The 17,940-nt window shown below is 48.6% G+C and overlaps 1 protein-coding gene across 1 annotated transcript in view; it reads left to right on the top strand.

Moving 5' to 3' along the window:
- The window catches only part of LOC146869685 (class I histocompatibility antigen, Gogo-B*0102 alpha chain-like), a 143,610-nt gene extending 126,016 nt beyond the window's left edge, over positions 1-17,594 (top strand). The window contains exons 6-7 of the mRNA XM_085610559.1: positions 3,028-3,057; positions 15,757-17,594. Of these exons, the coding sequence (XP_085466685.1) occupies positions 3,028-3,057; positions 15,757-15,818 (92 nt within the window). The 3' untranslated portion in view covers positions 15,819-17,594. The remainder of the gene's footprint in view (positions 1-3,027; positions 3,058-15,756) is intronic.
- Positions 17,595-17,940: the final 346 nt, after the last annotated feature.

Here is a 17,940-nt window from a genome sequence, read left to right as displayed (position 1 = left end):
CCATCCTGCCCTAGGTCACTGGCAAGTGACCCAGTCTCTGTCCCCTGTGCTTTCAGGTTCCTTACATCCCAGATCCAGGCTTGGATCTCTCCGGACACTTCTCTTCACGGAAGCAGCAGTTCTTTGCAGGCTTCCATTGGAATCGACAACGCGACCTGACACCAAAATTCAGTGAGGGCCTTGATCGGGTCCGTGTGGATCCGCTGTTGGAGCAGGGGATCGCCTGTGGTGCCGGGAGTGCGATGCTGCGGGCAGCGGACACTTGCATATTGGACTCGCGTCCAGCGGGGGTGACCGGGAACGTGAAAGACCGGTGATCCTGGGGCTGCTGAGGCGTGGTGCGCTGGACCGGCCTGCCGGCGGTCCCATCATATGAGTAACTTGGTGCTGTCTGTGGAGCCCAACTTTAAGCAGAGCTGATACCGGAAAGGAAGACCGGGTCTACCGAGCTGCAGGAAGCGATCACCCAAGCCCTGCAGCCGCACCCAACGCGCCGGCAGTGGTGACCAGAAGCAAGTGAGCCCCGTGGGACCGGAGCTGCTGTGGTGAGGTGTGCGGGACTGGCCAGGGAGCATTGGGTGGACTATCAAGGAGCCTGGCGCTGTAGGTGATCGGGCGTCGACACAGTAAGTGGGGCGCAAGCCGCGGGCTGGGCCTGGTGTGAGTCGGACGGTGCGGCCCTGGTTGGATGCCCCAGTAAATAGGCGGGGTGGCGCCTGGAAGGGTCGGGACTGTCTGGCTTCCCTAGGTGCAGGAGCGCGGCACTCTTAAGGCAGGTACTGGCTGTGTGCGGACCTGATGTTCGGTGGTGGGGGAGTACTAGTCGGGGTGTCCCAGTGTGACGGCTGGCCTGCTCTTCGGGCCGGCGGGCACATGGCGCTGCGGGTGGCTCCTGGGCTGCTGGGGAGAAGGTTGCAGTGACGCCCTGTGTGCATGGAAAGTCCCACTACGCCCTGTAAGTCTCCTGTGGGCTCATTCACTGGTCAGCGATGTGCACGTTATGCGGTGGAAGAGATCGACTACACGCGTGGCAGGTGTAGGGACTTGCAGTGGTGAGCACGGGACTGTCAGATGCTGCGGCTGGACGACCTTAGTGCCGGCTGTGACGACCTTAATGCCGGCTGTGACTCGCTCTGAGTGAAGGTACTGCTTCAGATGTGTGTGGACGTGCACAAGACGCTGTGACTTGCTGATTACAGGATATGTGTTTCGATACCAGCTGACTCCCCCGGATTGTGGCGGCTGCGGGGCGGCGGAGTGGGTGTGTAACTGACAGGCCTCACGACGGTGGGGACCGCTGGGACTAGATACGAGCACAGTGCCGACATTAGACACTGCACAGTTGACGTCATCACAAGTATGGGGAAATCTGACCCCAAACAGTCTAAGCTGCAATTTGAGAATAAACGCAGCACACCAGGACCATCCTGTTGGAGCTGGGAGCTGGCATGAAGTCCATTGATAGTAAAATAGATGCGTTGGCGACCAGACTGGATGTTGTAAAGAAGAAAGTGGATAAACATGAGCACAGGCTGGATGTCCTGGAAAATAGACTATCTGACACACAGGATTCGCAAGCGGAATCTCGGACCCAAATCTTGCAGCTGGAGAAGGTACTGGAAATTATAAGGGCAAAGAATGAGGACTTGCAAGCGCGGTCTAGGCGCAACAATCTACGCATTATTGGCCTGCCGGAGTACACCACCATTTCCAAAATGGAGACATTCATAGATGGGTTACTGTCCGAACTGTTTGGCTCAGTGTTGTCCACAGTAATGATAATGGAGCGGGCACACCGTTCCTTGGGCCCCAGACCTCAGCCGGGTGCGCCACCTCGCCCGATAATTGCTCGCCTCCTGAACTATGCTGACAGAGACGCTATCCTGAGGGAGGCTAGGGCTAAGGCCCCTGTGAATTATAAGGGTGACACTTTATCCTTTTTTCCCCAACTACACTCCGATTGTACAGGCAGCTAGGAGGGAGTTTGTGCCAGCGAAAAAATTGTTGCAGGCTGCCTCGGTGCCCTATGCTATGTTATACCCGGCCAAATTGAAAATAACACACGAGGGGCCGGCGCACTTCTTTTATGACTCAAAGTCGGCCTTAAAATTCACAAAACACATCTGTAAGCCTAGGCCACGGCAGGGCGGGACGGAGAGCACAGCAGCGGCACCAAGCTTGGAGGAAACAGACTGAGCTTGGTGCTATTGTATGCAAGTTGTTGGGCATGGTCGGGTTTTTTGCTTATTTGTTGGTACCAGTTGCGAACAAATGTTGATTTGTTATCCTATGTTGAGCGTGTGGTGGACAGGAGATGCTTCCCTACACGTATGCTCTTTGTTTCATGAGGTTATCGTTAGTTGGCACTGATCAGCGTATCAGACGCTGGTCACATTCGTTGCTAAGAAGCACAGGTGTGCCTCGAGGTCCTAATCTGGTGACCACACCTCGGTGTGAGTATTCGTTGCCGATCCTCTCCCCCATCGGGTGTTCCCCAACTGTTGAGTGGTATGGTAAATGGGGTGGATGTGCGGGTGGGGGGTAGGTTTCGATCTCAACCTAATTGGGAGGTTGGAGTGGGTGAGGGGTGGGAAGTGAGGGGTTTGCGTTGTATTTTTTTTTATTATTCTACATTTTGCACTGAAGTTGGTTGGAGTGACAGCAATGAACTGTGATAGATTACCTAGATGCGATGTTGATGACACCCCTCCACAGCCGTACGAGTCAATGATTGGTTGGGCAGGTGCTGATCAGAGTTGTGATGGGTGATGTTGACGTGGAATGTGAGAGGCCTCAACTCACCGTATAAAGTAAGATAAGTAGTAGCCTATTTGAATCGACATTCAGTACACGTAGCCCTACTGCAGGAGACACATTTGATGAAATATGCTGAATGGAGAATTGCGGGGAGATGGGCGGGTTTTAAGCTGGCAGCTTCATTTTCATCATAAAGAAAAGTGAGAGTGAGAGTATAAACTGAGTGACCTCTGTGACCTTAAAACTCATCAAACGTGTTTTATTTTTCAGGAAACGGTACCTATACTGCAGCAAATCAAGGTGAGTGACCCCTGACTTGTATGTGGTGAGTTTTGCTCGTTCTCTGATTAAGGAAAGACACGGAATGTTCTCATGATTGTTAAATGACAAAATGAAGGGAACATTGGCAAAGAAACAAGAATATCTTCAGTGAAACAAGAAAGTGTTTCTGTTTCAGAGACTGTCTTTGTTGTCAGTAAAATATCCCTGGAGTGGAGGGGCAGGGTTTACAAGTTAAAATGTGGTTTATAGAAGGTTTCTAGTCCTACTGATACCAGAACTAGTTAACGAGGATCACAGAACCTGGGCTTGGGTTCTGTTGCTGACTGCAGAGCCTGCTTCCACGGGTGTTAACCAGACTGGTGCATGGCCATGCAGTGTACATGGACATGAGTGCACATCACATGAACCATGCACACACTCAACAGTGTCCACCATCAGAACATGCTTCCCTGGCACTTACTACTTCCTGCTCCAAGGCCTCTGCCTGACTTCCGTTAGGAATGTTTGCGATTTGCTGGCTCCACCCATGCATCAAAAAGCTAATGATCAACACTTCAGCTTTCAGGCATGTCTGTTGTGCCACTGGCTGCTTGTAGCGCTGAACCACATGCCACCAGTGCCTCCTGGTTGGATAACATTCACTGACTGCTTGTAGTGCTGACCCACATGCCATCAGTGCCCTCTGCTTGGGCACACTCAGTGACTGCTTGTAGGGCTGACCCACATGTCATCAGTGTCCTCTGCTTGGACACACTCACTGACCGCTTGTACGGCTGACCCACATGCCACCAGTGCCCTCTGCTTGGACACACTCACTGACTGCTTGTACGGCTGATCCACATGCCACCAGTACCCTCTGCTTGGACACACTCACTGACTGCTTGTACGGCTGACCCACATGCCACCAGTGCCCTCTGCTTGGACACACTCACTGACTGCTTGTACAGCTGACCCACATGCCACCAGTGGCCTCTGCTTGGACACACTCACTGACTGCTTGCTGCACTGACCCACATGCCACCAGTGCCCTCTGCTTTGATAACACTCACTGACTGCTTGTAGGGCTGAGCCCCATGCCGCCAGTGCCCTCTGCTTGGATACACTCAGTGACTGCTTGTAGTGCTGACGCACATGCCACCAGTGCCCTCTGCTTGGACACACTCACTGACTGCTTGTAGCACTGACCCACATGCCACCAGTGCCCTCTGCTTGGACACACTCACTGACTGCTTGTACCGCTGACTCACATGCCACCAGTGCCCTCTGCTTGGACACAGTCACTGACTGCTTGTACCGCTGACCCACATGCCACCAGTGCCCTCTGCTTGGACACACTCACTGACTGGTTGCAGCGCTGACCCACATGCCACCAGTGCCCTCTGCTTGGACACACTCACTGACTGCTTGAGCGTTTCACATAGATTTTGGGTGGGAACAACTGGCAGGTTACTCTGTCCAGATTGGATGGTTTTCTAACAATTTCAAAAATATCCTTTGTTTTATTATCTGAATTTAGAATGTTATTTGACAAAAGATTGGTTTAGCCTGCAAGATTCGTTTTTTTGTAGACTTTTAAACATTGGACAAAAATATCCTTATTTTCGGGCAGATATGCTTGACAGTTGACTGCTTTCAACGATCCATCCGAAGTCTGCAATGTTATCTTAGCAACCAGGCATCCTTCCACAAGACTGTGTATGCTTGCTGTTGGGGCAAGTTTGTTGCATGGTGTGCAGAGAAACAGGATTACCATCTTACTTCTCCCCACTCTCAGGTCCTTCTCTTTATCCCTTCTCTTGCCCAGCCGGGGTCTGCCCCGAGCACTCTAGAGGGCTATCTTTAAGACATCTCAGCCTTTCTGTGGTCACAAGGCCAGCCATCCCTCTTCAAATCCCTGTTTTAAATAGGTTCTTACAAGGTTTTCAACATGTTTCCACCTTCGCCCATCATCATGCGTCAGTGGCACCATAATCTGGTCTTGACTTTTCTAATGTGCGCTTCCTTTGGACCATTGCACAGTTGTCCTCTCAGACAGCCTTCCTGGTGGCAATGCGGTACCAAAGGGGATGATGGACGGAGCGTTTGACCAAATCAAACACTCACCCCCAGTCTACTGATCTGGGTTTAATCCATCATCATTCTTTAGCTCACTCCATCACCCCAGTTCAGACATGGCCATATGCAAATCAGTCTGACCCTGTGCCTCATGGGAACAGTCCAGCCCGAACTGCTAAGCCATGTCTTCCCTGGACCGGAAACAAGCATGCTGGGACCGGTTTTGGGTTCATAACACTCATCAGCCAGGCTATCTTGAATCCAGTGGCAAAGTGAGCAAGGGACCCACGTCTGGGCATACCCTGCCAACTTAGGGCGAACAAAGCGATACCAAAGGGGATGATGGACGGAGCGTTTGAGAAAATCAAACTCTCACCCCCAGTCAAATGATCTGGGTTTAATCCATCATCATTCTTTAGCTCACACCGCCACCCCAGTTCAGACATGGCCATATGCAAATCAGTCTGACCCTGTGCCTCATGGGAACAGTCCAGCCCGAACTGCTAAGCCATGTCTTCCCTGGACCGGAAACAAGCATGCTGGGACCGGTTTTGGGTTCATAACCCTCATCAGTCAGGCTATCTTGAATCCAGTGGCAAAGTGAGCAAGGAACCCACGTCTGGGCATACCCTGCCAACTTAGGGCGAACAAAGCGATACCAAAGGGGATGATGGACGGAGCGTTTGACCAAATCAATCACTCACCCCCAGTCAACTGATCTGGGTTATGAACCCGAAACCGGTCCCAGGATGCTTGTTTCCGGCACACAGAGGTACTGCCCATGAAACATTTCTGGATCCATTCTGATGCCTGGAGATAATTTTAAGGTAAGGAATCTGCAGCTAGAGAGTCTCTACTAGATTTGGCATTACCGAAAGTGAGTAACTCGTTCATTTGTGACTTTCAAGGTGGATTCACTCTACACATGTAAGTCCTGATGCAAGAGAAGTTCCATCTCTTCCTTTGATTGATTCCAACTGTCTCGTGTTTACAACGGGGATCTGTGCATATAATGTTTAATATCCTGACCTAATAAAAATAGTCTTTGTTGTTGTATCTGGGATCTGTGTCTCCTGCAGGAATTAGTCCAGTAAGGCCGGTACTGATAATGGGCCAGCTGATGTTGGAAGAGTAACTTGTATTAAGTAATAGGACTTACTGCAGACTGTGAACAAAGGGAGAAGCCTGTTCCTGGTGTGTCGCTCACATCTGCGCTATTTAGTTTTCCTTTAGTGAAGGTAATTTTGTATAAGCCCCTGCTTTCCAAAGTTTATACAAAGTCTGCTTCCGCCTTTCATTCTCTTCCATTGGTAATATATGTTGAACATTACCAATTTACATAGGTTCTTGAACTGATGTTGTGGAACTGGCTGCATTAGAAGACACCCATGCTGAGGGATGTCCCAATATGTCCCTTCTTAGTCCCCTTTGTTGTTTCTGTTGAGCTTCTAATTCTAGCGCTAGATCCAAGACGACCCGTGGTAGTCATGGAGCAGTTGACCACTGTGGAGCGTCTTAAATTTTTTCTCTCAAACCCAGATAGAATGCTGCTGCTGCTTCTGTCCATGCTGCTCAAATTTGTTGGAATTCATGATTTAGTTGATAAGATTCAGTGAACCCTGTCTATGTGGGAACTTTTTGTGACTGTAGGATACATTTCTTACAGTTGCTCAACACAGACGCGCCTAAAGTGTTGAGTGGTGTGTGACATTGAGATCCCACTTACCTGCCGTGAGGGGAACGGCTTTGCTAGTGGGGGAATCCTGCTCCCTGCATCTTTCTCCGCCGCCGTGAGGGGAACGGCTGTTCTGAACTCCATTTCCCAGCATCTCCTGACACCGGCGCAGCGCCTGACGTCACCTGAGCGCGCCGGAGCCTTACTAAAGCCGCCAGGTGCCTCCGCAGCGCGGGACGCGCCTAAAGTGTTGAGTGGTGTGTGACATTGAGATCCCACTTACCTGCCGTGAGGGGAACGGCTTTGCTAGTGGGGGAATCCTGCTCCCTGCATCTTTCTCCGTCACCGTGAGGGGAACGGCTGTTCTGAACTCCATTTCCCAGCATCTCCTGACACCGGCGCAGCGCCTGACGTCACCTGAGTGCGCCGGAGCCTTACTAAAGCCGCCGGGTGCCTCCGCAGCGCGGGACGCACCTAAAGTGTTGAGTGGTGTGTGACATTGAGATCCCACTTACCTGCCGTGAGGGGAACGGCTTTGTTAGTGGGGGAATCCTGCTCCCTGCATCTTTCTCCGTCGCCGTGAGGGGAACGTCTGTTCTGAACTCCATTTCCCAGCATCTCCTGACACCGGCGCAGCGCCTGACGTCACCTGAGCGCGCCGGAGCCTTACTAAAGCCGCCGGGTGCCTCCGCAGCGCGGGACGCGCGCGGGAAGCGCCCGGGCGAAGCCCAGGCCAAGGGCGGGCCCGTCCTTGCACGTCAGTGGCTGTTAGTGGCTGGGCTGTGCCTACCCTCTTGGTTTCTGGGTTCATTGTTTAGTAAGAGATCGTGCTAGGGACCTATTGTAGTCCTTGGTACTAGTCTGTGGGTTTTTTTTGGGGGGCTGCTTGTTGTGTAGTTATCTCCTAACATGAATAAAAGGAAGGCTGAGGGAAGGATAGCGGGCACACTTGATGATCATCTCACAAGGGTTGAATTAGAAATAACTGATAAAATCTTAGCTGTGGAACGTAGGCTGTCATTGGATCCCTCTACAGCTTTGCCTCGTGCTCTCCCTATAGTTGTTAATGACAACCTATTGGAAACACGCCCGGACCCATGCACATTGGGGGGTTTAGCAAATGCGTCCTCATGCTCTGGTCACATTGACCCACCTCTCCCCTCTAGCCCTCCATCTATTCCAGAAATGGTATCTACTCGTGCGAATAATAGAACAGCAGGTCCTAAAGTCAGAGAACCTCCATGTAAAAAGAGGAAAAGCAGGGTTCAAAACAAACCCCCCATCCCCCGAGTTGTCACTGGCCCCTTGGGCGTGCAGTCCCCAACTCCATTCACTGCCCCTTTATGCACAAACAATATGCAATGTTTAGGCCAGCAGAGTCTTGATAGCTTAAGCTACATATTGAGGGACCAACTAGCGATACTCATTCAACCTGTTCTGGCTAAACTCGATACTGTGGTAACTAGACTTAATCTTATTGAAGTTAATTTGACGAAACTTCAGTCTCTAGCTGTAATAACACCTGCACAGAATAATGAGGAAGTGGTGATCAGAGCTAGTGCAAGGACTACTATTGGTCAAAACACTACAGGAACCCACACAAGTAACCCTCTGGTCTCATTAGCACCAAGGGCCCCATCTACTAGACCTCCGTCTGCCCATAATGTAGCAAGAAATTCGCTGATGGATCTCCAGCCTACCGAGGAATTGATAAGGCCTGTGTCACTTAACTCAGTGGCATCGGAAGTTTTAAGGAGCCTTCACCTCCCCCCAGAAGCCACCCCCTATACAATCATTTTAGCTAATGTTCCCCAACTGGCGGAGGGGTCTAGTGAGCACTGGTCCAATTTAAAAAACAATGCTTTGTATTTCCTAGGCAGAAAGTTTGGGGCGACTCAACCATTATTTGATGAATTTAAAATGGTCAGGCGGGTGTCCTGGGTTGGCCATGACCAAAAGGCCCTGAGAGGTGATTGTGTCGTATTAAGCTTTAGGTCCCCCCTATTGGTAGAACGCATCTTGGAGCAGGCAACATACCATGCTCCCTCCCAAGATGAGATTTTGACTCTGCCCTTAGGTTATTTTTATAGGCCTGTAGGGGCAACAACCCATATGCTGCAACGTGCCCCCCATTGTGTCCCTCAACCTGGTTCCCAACCAATTAGGTTAAAAAATCGTTTCGCTGCTCTTTCCACTCTGGAGGACAACGATTGACAGGGGAATAGCTCTGTGATGTCCTGGCCTGTTTCAAATGGGAGCTTATTGTGTGCCTGTCGGGAGCCACCTGCCCTCTTGCTACCCTCGGCACAAGTTATTGAACTCGCTCCATCTGTTACCCCTGTACCTACAAGCTTACTTCCCGTTTGTTCTATCATTGACCCTACTATGGAGACACAGTTAACAAACCCGCCAAAAGTTAGTAACAGCCTATCATTTTCTTCCTGGAACATAGCCGGTCTCCACTCTAAACTGGCCTCACCTGATTGGGTGGAGTTTGCAGACCAGGTTGATATTTGGTGTTTCCAGGAAACATGGGCAGTGGACCCGATTTATCGTGTGGGGTATGTAAACTATTATAAACCAGCTATTAGGGGTATCAGAGGCAGACCGGTGGGTGGTCTGTCAATTTGGGTATGTCAATGCGAGGGTATTGAAGTTAGGGAAATCCCGACAGACAGCCCCGACATATTGGCCATACATGTTTCCTCTACTAAGGGCCTTAATATTTATATATTTAACATCTACCTTAGGGGAGTTCCCGGTGGTAAATGTCCCCCCTCTGCTTTTGTATTGGACCAATTACTCCGTAATACATCTAGTGTTGGTCACAGGGTGGTGGCAGGTGATTTTAATACCTGTTTTGAACCACTGGGGTCCGACGATGGGCATCTTTCCGAGGCTGAGGACTCTGTGTGGGGTATTCCCCAATTAGAATTAAACCCTATTAGCAAATGGACACAAGTAGCACTTTTTCTGAAGGGGCTTTGTTTGGAAATGGGGCTGCGGGCTGCAAATGGAAGAACAACTTCGGATAGGGTAGGAAAGTTAACCTTTGATAATGGCAGAAGTAGGAGCAGAATTGACTACATTCTGGTTAATTGTGAGCTGTGGGCAGATGTCATTGACATGGTGGTGACGGATAGGTTAGAGAGTGATCATAACCCTTTGATGCTGACCTTATCCGATAGTAGTTTTTCAGGATGTTGTAATGATGATGTATGCTCTCTGCAGGTGCAAGCTACCCTGTCGAATGATAAGAGAAGGGTCCGTTGGCCTAAGATTGCCCCTGATCCCTCTGCTCGGGCTGCTATTAGGGAATTGGTTAATGTTGCTATGTTTAAGCTGACCAGCTGTGACCCCAAGGAAGAGATCATTAATTCCATTCCGGACATTCATAGTGAATTATTTACAGCCCTTAAAAAATTCTTCATCAAAAGTGTCCCAGCCACTGTTAAATCCACTCGTCAGAGGGAAAATTCGTGGTTTGATGCAGGTTGTAGAGAGTCACGTAAAGCATTAATCCTAGCAATTAAGTTAAGGGACCCGATAAAGATCAGGAGTTGTAGAGCTGCATACAAATCTGCTCATAGGTCAGCAAAGTTAAACTGGGACGAATCTCGCTGCCGTGAGCTATATGAGGCTTGTGAGGGCAGAAATATGGGCCATTTTTGGCATCTCCTAAAATGGGGTAGGAACCCGCAGGCAATGATACCGGCCAACCATGTTGCACCTGCCCAGTGGGTTAGTTATTTTGAAAATCAGTTTAAGTCCACCGAAACCTCCCTAAATGCCTCGCTGCCTCACAGTGATGCAGGAGTATTAGAGTTCACCGGTAGTGAGGTGATGTTAATTTTGAAATCTCTCCCGAATGGCAAAGCCCCAGGTCCTGACTGTATCCCTGCTGATCTATTCAAACAGGATCAGGATTTATGGGTACCCTACTTAAAAACCTTGGCTAATGCCCTGGCTAGTGGAGCGTCGGTTCCAGATTCTTGGTTTGGGGCAGAGATTTTGCTAGTCTATAAGAAGGGCGATCGCTCTGCCCCTGCCAGCTATCGCCCGATCAGCCTCATAGATGCGGCCCAAAAAATTACTGCACGGTTGTTGCTGGGCCGTATCACTAGTTGGATATCCGATAATGAAATCTTGACGCCATTTCAGGCAGGATTCCGGACACATGTCGGAAGCATAGATCAAGCCTTTAGGTTTACACTATTATACTGGAAGGAAGTCTACCTAGGGGGGGGCATGCTCTTTGCAGCATTTGTGGACCTAAGGTCTGCATTTGATATGGTGCCAAGACCTAAACTGTGGGAGGTCCTCCGAGAGATGGGTATGCCGGCCAAATTTTTGCGGCTCTTAGTTAAGCTGCACGCTCACACATATGCCCAGGTTAGATGGGGTAAACCAGGGGAAGTAACTGCGAGATTTGTAGTGTCCAAAGGGGTCAGACAAGGGTGCGTTCTGGCCCCTACATTGTTCTCCTTGTTTATTAATGGTGTAACCAGTTATTTCTCTGACTTTCCGACTAATGCACCCTCGTTGGCAGGAATGAAAGTCCCCTTGCTCATGTTCGCGGATGATACGCTCCTTATTTCCAAAACCCGACAGGGGCTCCAACTGGCTCTATCTAGGTTTGAGTTATTCTGCCGCGAACATGAGCTTGAGGTTAATGTGGGGAAGACTAAATTCATGGTCCTCCGTGGTCCACGCCCCGTTAAAGCCAGGGTTGATATGGGTGGTGTAAGGCTGGAACAGACTCCCACATTTACATATTTGGGGGTCACTTTTAGTGACAACCTAAGTTGGAGGCCTCAGACAGAACTGCTTAGTCTTAAGCACTCACAATTAGGTGGTGCCTTATTAAAGGAACATAGGCAATCCTGCACAAAACCTATAGCACAATTGATACAAATCTATGGGTCTAAAATCCTTCCTGCAGTCATGTATGGTGCTGAGTTATGGGGGTTCAGTAATCTGGACTCCTTGAGGGTGGCCCAAAATAACTTTTTGAGGTCATTAACAGGGCTACCCCTATCTACTCCATGCATCCCCCTGCTATTCGATCTGGGTTGCCAACCTATTGAGGATATGGTCCGGTATAGGCCTCTGGCGTTTTGGCGACGCCTTTGGACTACCCCAGAGCTATCCCTTTATGCTAAGGCGCTGCGTGAGGTAAAGGACATGGGGGGCTCTCATAGAATCAGTTGGCTGTCAGAAATTAAACTTATTCTGACAGAAATGGGCATGGGTGATTTGTGGTCTAACCCTGCGTCGGCAGTCGTTCCCCCCAAAAAAATCTTTAGGGAAGCCTATTGGCAATGGTCTTTACATAAACGCCATACTCTTCTGATTTGTAGTTCCTTGACCACAACCTATTTGTCCATTAAGGATCTACCCTCTCTTGAAGCATATTGGGATGTGATAACTGTTAGACGGCGACCTCAGAGGAGCCCGGAAAGGGTCCTGACTACCCTGAGACCCACCCTCAAAGTATCGTAGCCGGGCACTGGCGGGAGACTCCTCAGGGGGAGGCATCCCGTATCTAGGATCGTACTTCTGGCACCACACGACACAGGAACACCACACCGTGCGTTCTTAGGAATCAATCTTTATCAAACAGGTTAGCACTGCAAATATGTACAAGGAGAGCGCGGGCTCAATGAGTCTCGGAAGGGATAGGGGGTAGCGGGACAGTCTCTGGTAAAGGTTCAAGGCAGGGACGTACCCGGCGCACAGCTCACAATCCTCGAGCTGGGGGGTAGGCTTGTTGTCGTTGGGGTCCGGCGGGACCGGTGGAGTCTGTGGAAGCCGCGAGTCACTCAGCGGGCTCAGGTACAAGTTCGGAGGTCTTACGATCTTCAGGGAGCCGCGAGTCACTCAGCAGTGCTCAGGTACAAGTTCGGAGGTCTTACGATCTTCAGGGAGCCGCGAGTCACTCAGCAGGGCTCAGGTACAAGTTCGGAGGTCTTACGATCTTCAGGGAGCCGCGAGTCACTCAGCAGGGCTCAGGTACAAGTTCGGAGGTCTTACAATTTTCAGGGAGCCGCGAGTCACTCAGCAGGGCTCAGGTGGTTCTAAGTTCCAGGAGCCGCGACCGCGTCAGCAGGCTCTCGTTGTTCCAGCGTCGAATCTGCCGGACAGTCTCAGAGCACCCCTTGTTATAGGTCGACCCCTCTTTGATGTCCGGAGTCTGTGCAGGCAGGGGCCTTGTCACCTGGGGGTCGCTTGTCGGGGTTTCCTGCCATTGTCTTTTGATCCTCTCAGGGCCTGGTCGGGAGGAGTCCCAGACACCCAGCAGGCGTGGAGCCAGCTCTCAGGGAGGCCGGAGGGCCGATCGAAACCCATCGTCCCAGGGGAGTTCAGAGGTGCGATAGAAACTGCTCCTCCCTCTCTCATCCCCTGGCAAGCGTGATGTTCTCCAGCCGGAGTGGCGCCGCTAGGCCCGGGTCGCGCTGGGGCCGGGCGGCCATCTTGGTGCATGAAGTGGGCACGCGGGCCCGGGGTGGCCGAAAGGAGAGAGGCCATGGACGAGGATGTCCGGGTCGGGTGCGTGCGTTCTGGTGGGAAGGATCGGCTAGGCTGTGTGCTTGGGGCTGCAGGTACCAGGTTAGAGGGTGCGGGGACAAGTAGAGCCATGCTACGAGGCCGGGTCCAACAATAACCAAAAAGCAGGATCGGAAACTATATCACCAATTTAGAATTGGGACCCTTCCACTATGTTCCTTTACTTCAAGTTGGACTTCAAATGGCACTGATAAATGCCCAACCTGTAAAAATTTGGTTGAAACAGTTGATCATTTTTTATTTGTATGTCCAGCAGTATACCATCAACCTAGAAGAGTTTGGTTGCGACCTGTGTGTCGTGAAGTTGGTGTCAGATCAGCCCAGGCCGCTAGAAGGATTTTAAAGACAGACACATCTTCTCTTGTGGTTATTGGCTTAGCCAAATATATTAGCTGGGCGTGGCTTTTACGGAATAGATGAAATTTCTCCACTGGTCTTATATATTGTAGCTTAGTATCACCCTTATTATCGTGGAGTATGTTAAAACTAACCTCAAGTCGATGTAAATTGAAATGTTTAATATCTTTTTATTATTGTTTTTTAACTTGTTATTTATTAAATGGTCTTTTTATATATAATGTCAACAATCTTACTCCAATTTTAATTGTCTTGATGAAATAATAATATGTCTTTTAAGATTAAATAATCGAAATAAAGACTATTTTGACTTGACTTGACTTGATATTCAACGACGTAGCCTGCAACCTATCACTTTTGTCAGGTGGGACATGACGAAGCAACCTTGCCACTGTCTGAAGGGAATTGCTGTTTGTGTGGCCAAGACATTTAACTGGCATTGGGCTCAAAAGACTTGATATTGTTGAGGTTCACCTTGGAACTTTACACCGTAGTCAATGGGTTGATCTGGGACCGTACAGGTTTCAAAGGGACCATCAGAGATCCCATGGATAGACTGATCCTTATAGGACTAAAGGCTGAGAGAACTGCTAAAGCACCGATCCCCGGTGAAGCTTTTGGGGCTAATTGATTGACGTGATCTTTTAATACTTCTGTCTCATGCCTCCCCATTTCTAGATCTTGCTGCATCGCACATACTGCTCTAGATATAGACTTTATGGGGGACATGTCTGAATCCATGGTCAGACTAAATAGATGGATCTGACAAACTGTCAGTAACTGTTTGTACCTTTGGTGGAATCCACCCAGGGTGCAGATAAATACTCCACATTTACAGGCGGGTCAAATGCAACAGGACAGAATGGAAGAGTTGTGAAGGGGATTTAAAGAAGAAAAGAGGGGAGGGAGAGAAGTGTTCTTGTCAGACCTCAGTGGGTGAAGGCAGGTTCAGCGCGGGTGTTGGCATCATCAGGACGGGATATGCACTCACAATTACAATCCCAAAGTCCACGCTTGAAGGAAGGTGGTAGCTATAATCAATGCAGCAATTTCTAGCATTATGAATGTACAAGAAGGTGACAGCAATACGCCCAACCATAACTCACACAGTGGCTGCAACAGAGAGGTACTGACGACACCTCTGGAGAACCTGGACACAGTCCTGGATTCTGGACGTCAACTGGAAAGAAAGTCTGAAAAGAGGTAACTGCAGCCAAAAGTATAAAATGACAAACTAGGAAATGACTAAACTTTAAAAGGGAAATGTGGGAGAACATAACAAAGATGATAGGATGCAAAAGGCGAGTGAAAGAAACTGACTACCAGCTGGAGTCACAACCAGCACGCATGGTAGGCAGGGAATAGCTGTTTTGTGCACTCTTGGCAGTGGTGTAGGCCTCCCTTTTAAGGCCAGGTCCTCCAGTCCTCCCTGCAGCGAGGGTGGATCTCAGTCCTCCAAGTGGGCTACTCCACAAAAAGCACCATTTGGCTTCCTGTAGAGAAGGCTGTGTTGACCCCCCACCCGCTCAGAGATGGACAAGCTCTTTTCCATCGAAGACGCAGGAGGCAGGTAGTCCACAGTAATGCCAGGCGTGGACTGCCAACCACTGTGGGTGCAGGATGATGCGGCAGGAGGGAGGATGTTCTAGGGGTCCAGATTCTTTGTGTGTTATCGGCTATCTTGCCACATCACAAAATCTGATATCATTAAACTAACCATTGAAAGTAATGAGCTGAAACGTGTTTAACAAAAACAAAACATTCCCACAGACTGTTGTGCTATGCAAGAGAGGAAGCATCTCTTTTTGAGGTATTAATATTATTATTATTATTATTATTATTAATTGGGACTTTGCATTTTGTTCGCTCAGATGCTGCATTTGCGAATACAAGGATCTATTAAAGTTTGCTACTCTCAGCATCCACCAGGGGCTCCATTCAGAGTAGAACTGGAAGACAGTGTTTTTCCAGTGATATTCATGTTTGTTCTTCACTGTTACTTCTAATCTATGCCTGGCTGGGAATGGAGCTCTGAAATGTCTGATCCTTCCTCTTTGTTACAGATCCAAGCCCTGGGATTGGAGGCTCCCATCAGCACCCTCAGCAAGAAGAGAGCACCCTTTGACAGAGACGAGGAGTCTATCTCTGGGCCTCCGGAAGCCTCCGCTCCAGGCACAAGAAGTATCTGCGCTGTTTGTTGCTGCTCCAAAGTTCCGCCCTCTGTTGCCCCCTTGTGGCTTCCACTTGAGCTTCAGTTTTCTTGTTATTAACTTTCACCTAGGCTAGCAAACCGCAAAATTCCAGCACTAATGTTTGTGGATGATACGCTGCTACTCTCTAAGTTCCCTATGGGCATGCAGCGAGTATTGGATGAGTTCTGTGCCTTTTGTAGAAAGAGGGATTTGGAGATCAACCTCCAAAAAACTAAATACATGGTCTTCCACGCCAGTACTACCAACTGCCCACATCCCCAAATGGAAGGAAGGGCCTTAGAGAGGGTGTCCATCTTCGACTACTTGGGCCTTACCCTTAACGATAAGATGGATTGGGGGACCCAAGTTAAGAAAGCAAACCTAAAACTGATACAGTCCACTGGGGGCATTATAAAAGTACACAAAAACTGTACTCAGAAAATGGTGGGCCCCCCAGCTGAAATATACAAAATACAGGTGAGGGGGGCGTCATTATATGGGGCAGAGCAGAACTCTGGGGCCTTTACCCACCCAACACCCTAGCTATGACAGAAAATATCTTCCTTAGGCAGCTTTTTTGCCTCCCCAAAAGCACCCCCCTAACTCCATTAAGGATGGATCTGGGGATTGACCCCATTGCTGATATAATAGCCTCTCGACCACTCCTTTTCTGGCGTCGTCTCTGGAGCACACCTGAGCTAGTGAACTATAGGGAAGAATTGAAGGATGTTATGACCATTCTGGGTGCAGGGAACATACCATGGCTGGCCTACATTAGGAACATCTGCCAAGTGTTGGGGAGGGCAAATATGTGGTCAACTCGGGAAGAGACCTGTCCATCCATTTCCAAAAAGTCCCCACTTCTTGCCTATAGAGAACAGAAATTAGCTCAAATATTCCAGAGTACTAACTCAAGCAGTCTGACCTCCAGGTTCCTGGATATCAAACAGCAATACAAGATAGAGTTAGCTCTGCATAGTATACAACCCCTTTTGGCGAATAAATTGTTCTTACAATTCAGACATGGCGTGCTCCCGCTTCGGGCACTTACAAACAAATGGAAGGGAGCTATAAAACTTGATTGCCCAGGGTGCGACTTGGTTGAAGAAACAGATCTTCACGTCCTTCTCTTTTGTCCCGCCTATAGTAGGCCAAGATCCAAGTGGGTGCTCCAGCTCTGCAGAAATGTGGGGATTACACCAAACGCTGAGGCTTTCAGGCTTCTAAAATATGAGACACACCCATTATTCGTATTTACCACCTCTAGGTTCTTACACATGATGTGGTGCATATGCAGGGGTATTATAAAAGAAAAAGAACAAGGGAATAACTTAACTGTGCACACCTAATAATTAAGTTGTTAAACTCAAGTTCTTTATATTAGAATGTGCTGTATAAGGAGGGGCATTATTATAAAAGATAAGATCAAGAACCTGGAAATAACCTAACTGTGCACACTCAATAAGCATGCTGCTAATTCTTGCCCTGTATATTCTTTTTATTTACTTATCCAGAACTATTGCTGTGAAATCTTCCCATCTCGTGTTGTCCTACAATTTATATCCTTTTTACCGCATATTTTTAAATGCATTTTAAATGTCTTTTAAAAAAAAAAAGAAATAATTTAAGCAGAACGACTTTCAGTTAATAACAGACACCAAAGGCTCTTAACAAGAGGGAGGCCAGCCGTAAAATTGCAATAATTTTAATACCCCAGGTTTTATAAAAATATTCTGTATTATTATGTGTATTTGTTTTTTCTACTATATGTAACAGTTTTATTCTATGTGCTTTTATGACTGTATAGCCGAAATAAAGATCTTGGACTGACTGACTGTTATTAACTTTGCCATTGGTTACAAAATGATGGAGGGCAAGATTGTAATGGATATGTCTGACATTCTTTCAACAGATGAAAATGTATTTCTCATATTTTTATTGCCTGTATTTATCTTGAAAATACATATTCTTGCTGTTGATTTGAAGTGTAGATATTTAAATTCAGATTTTTAGACACATTATCTTCTTTGCCTTATTCAACACTAAGGTTTTTTT

Source organism: Triturus cristatus, chromosome 1_1, assembly GCF_964204655.1.
Source record: "Triturus cristatus chromosome 1_1, aTriCri1.1, whole genome shotgun sequence".
In the NCBI taxonomy this organism is placed as follows: Eukaryota; Metazoa; Chordata; class Amphibia; order Caudata; family Salamandridae; genus Triturus; species Triturus cristatus.
The sequence above is the reverse complement of the archived record's forward strand: the minus strand, read 5'-3'. Positions and strand labels throughout refer to the sequence as shown.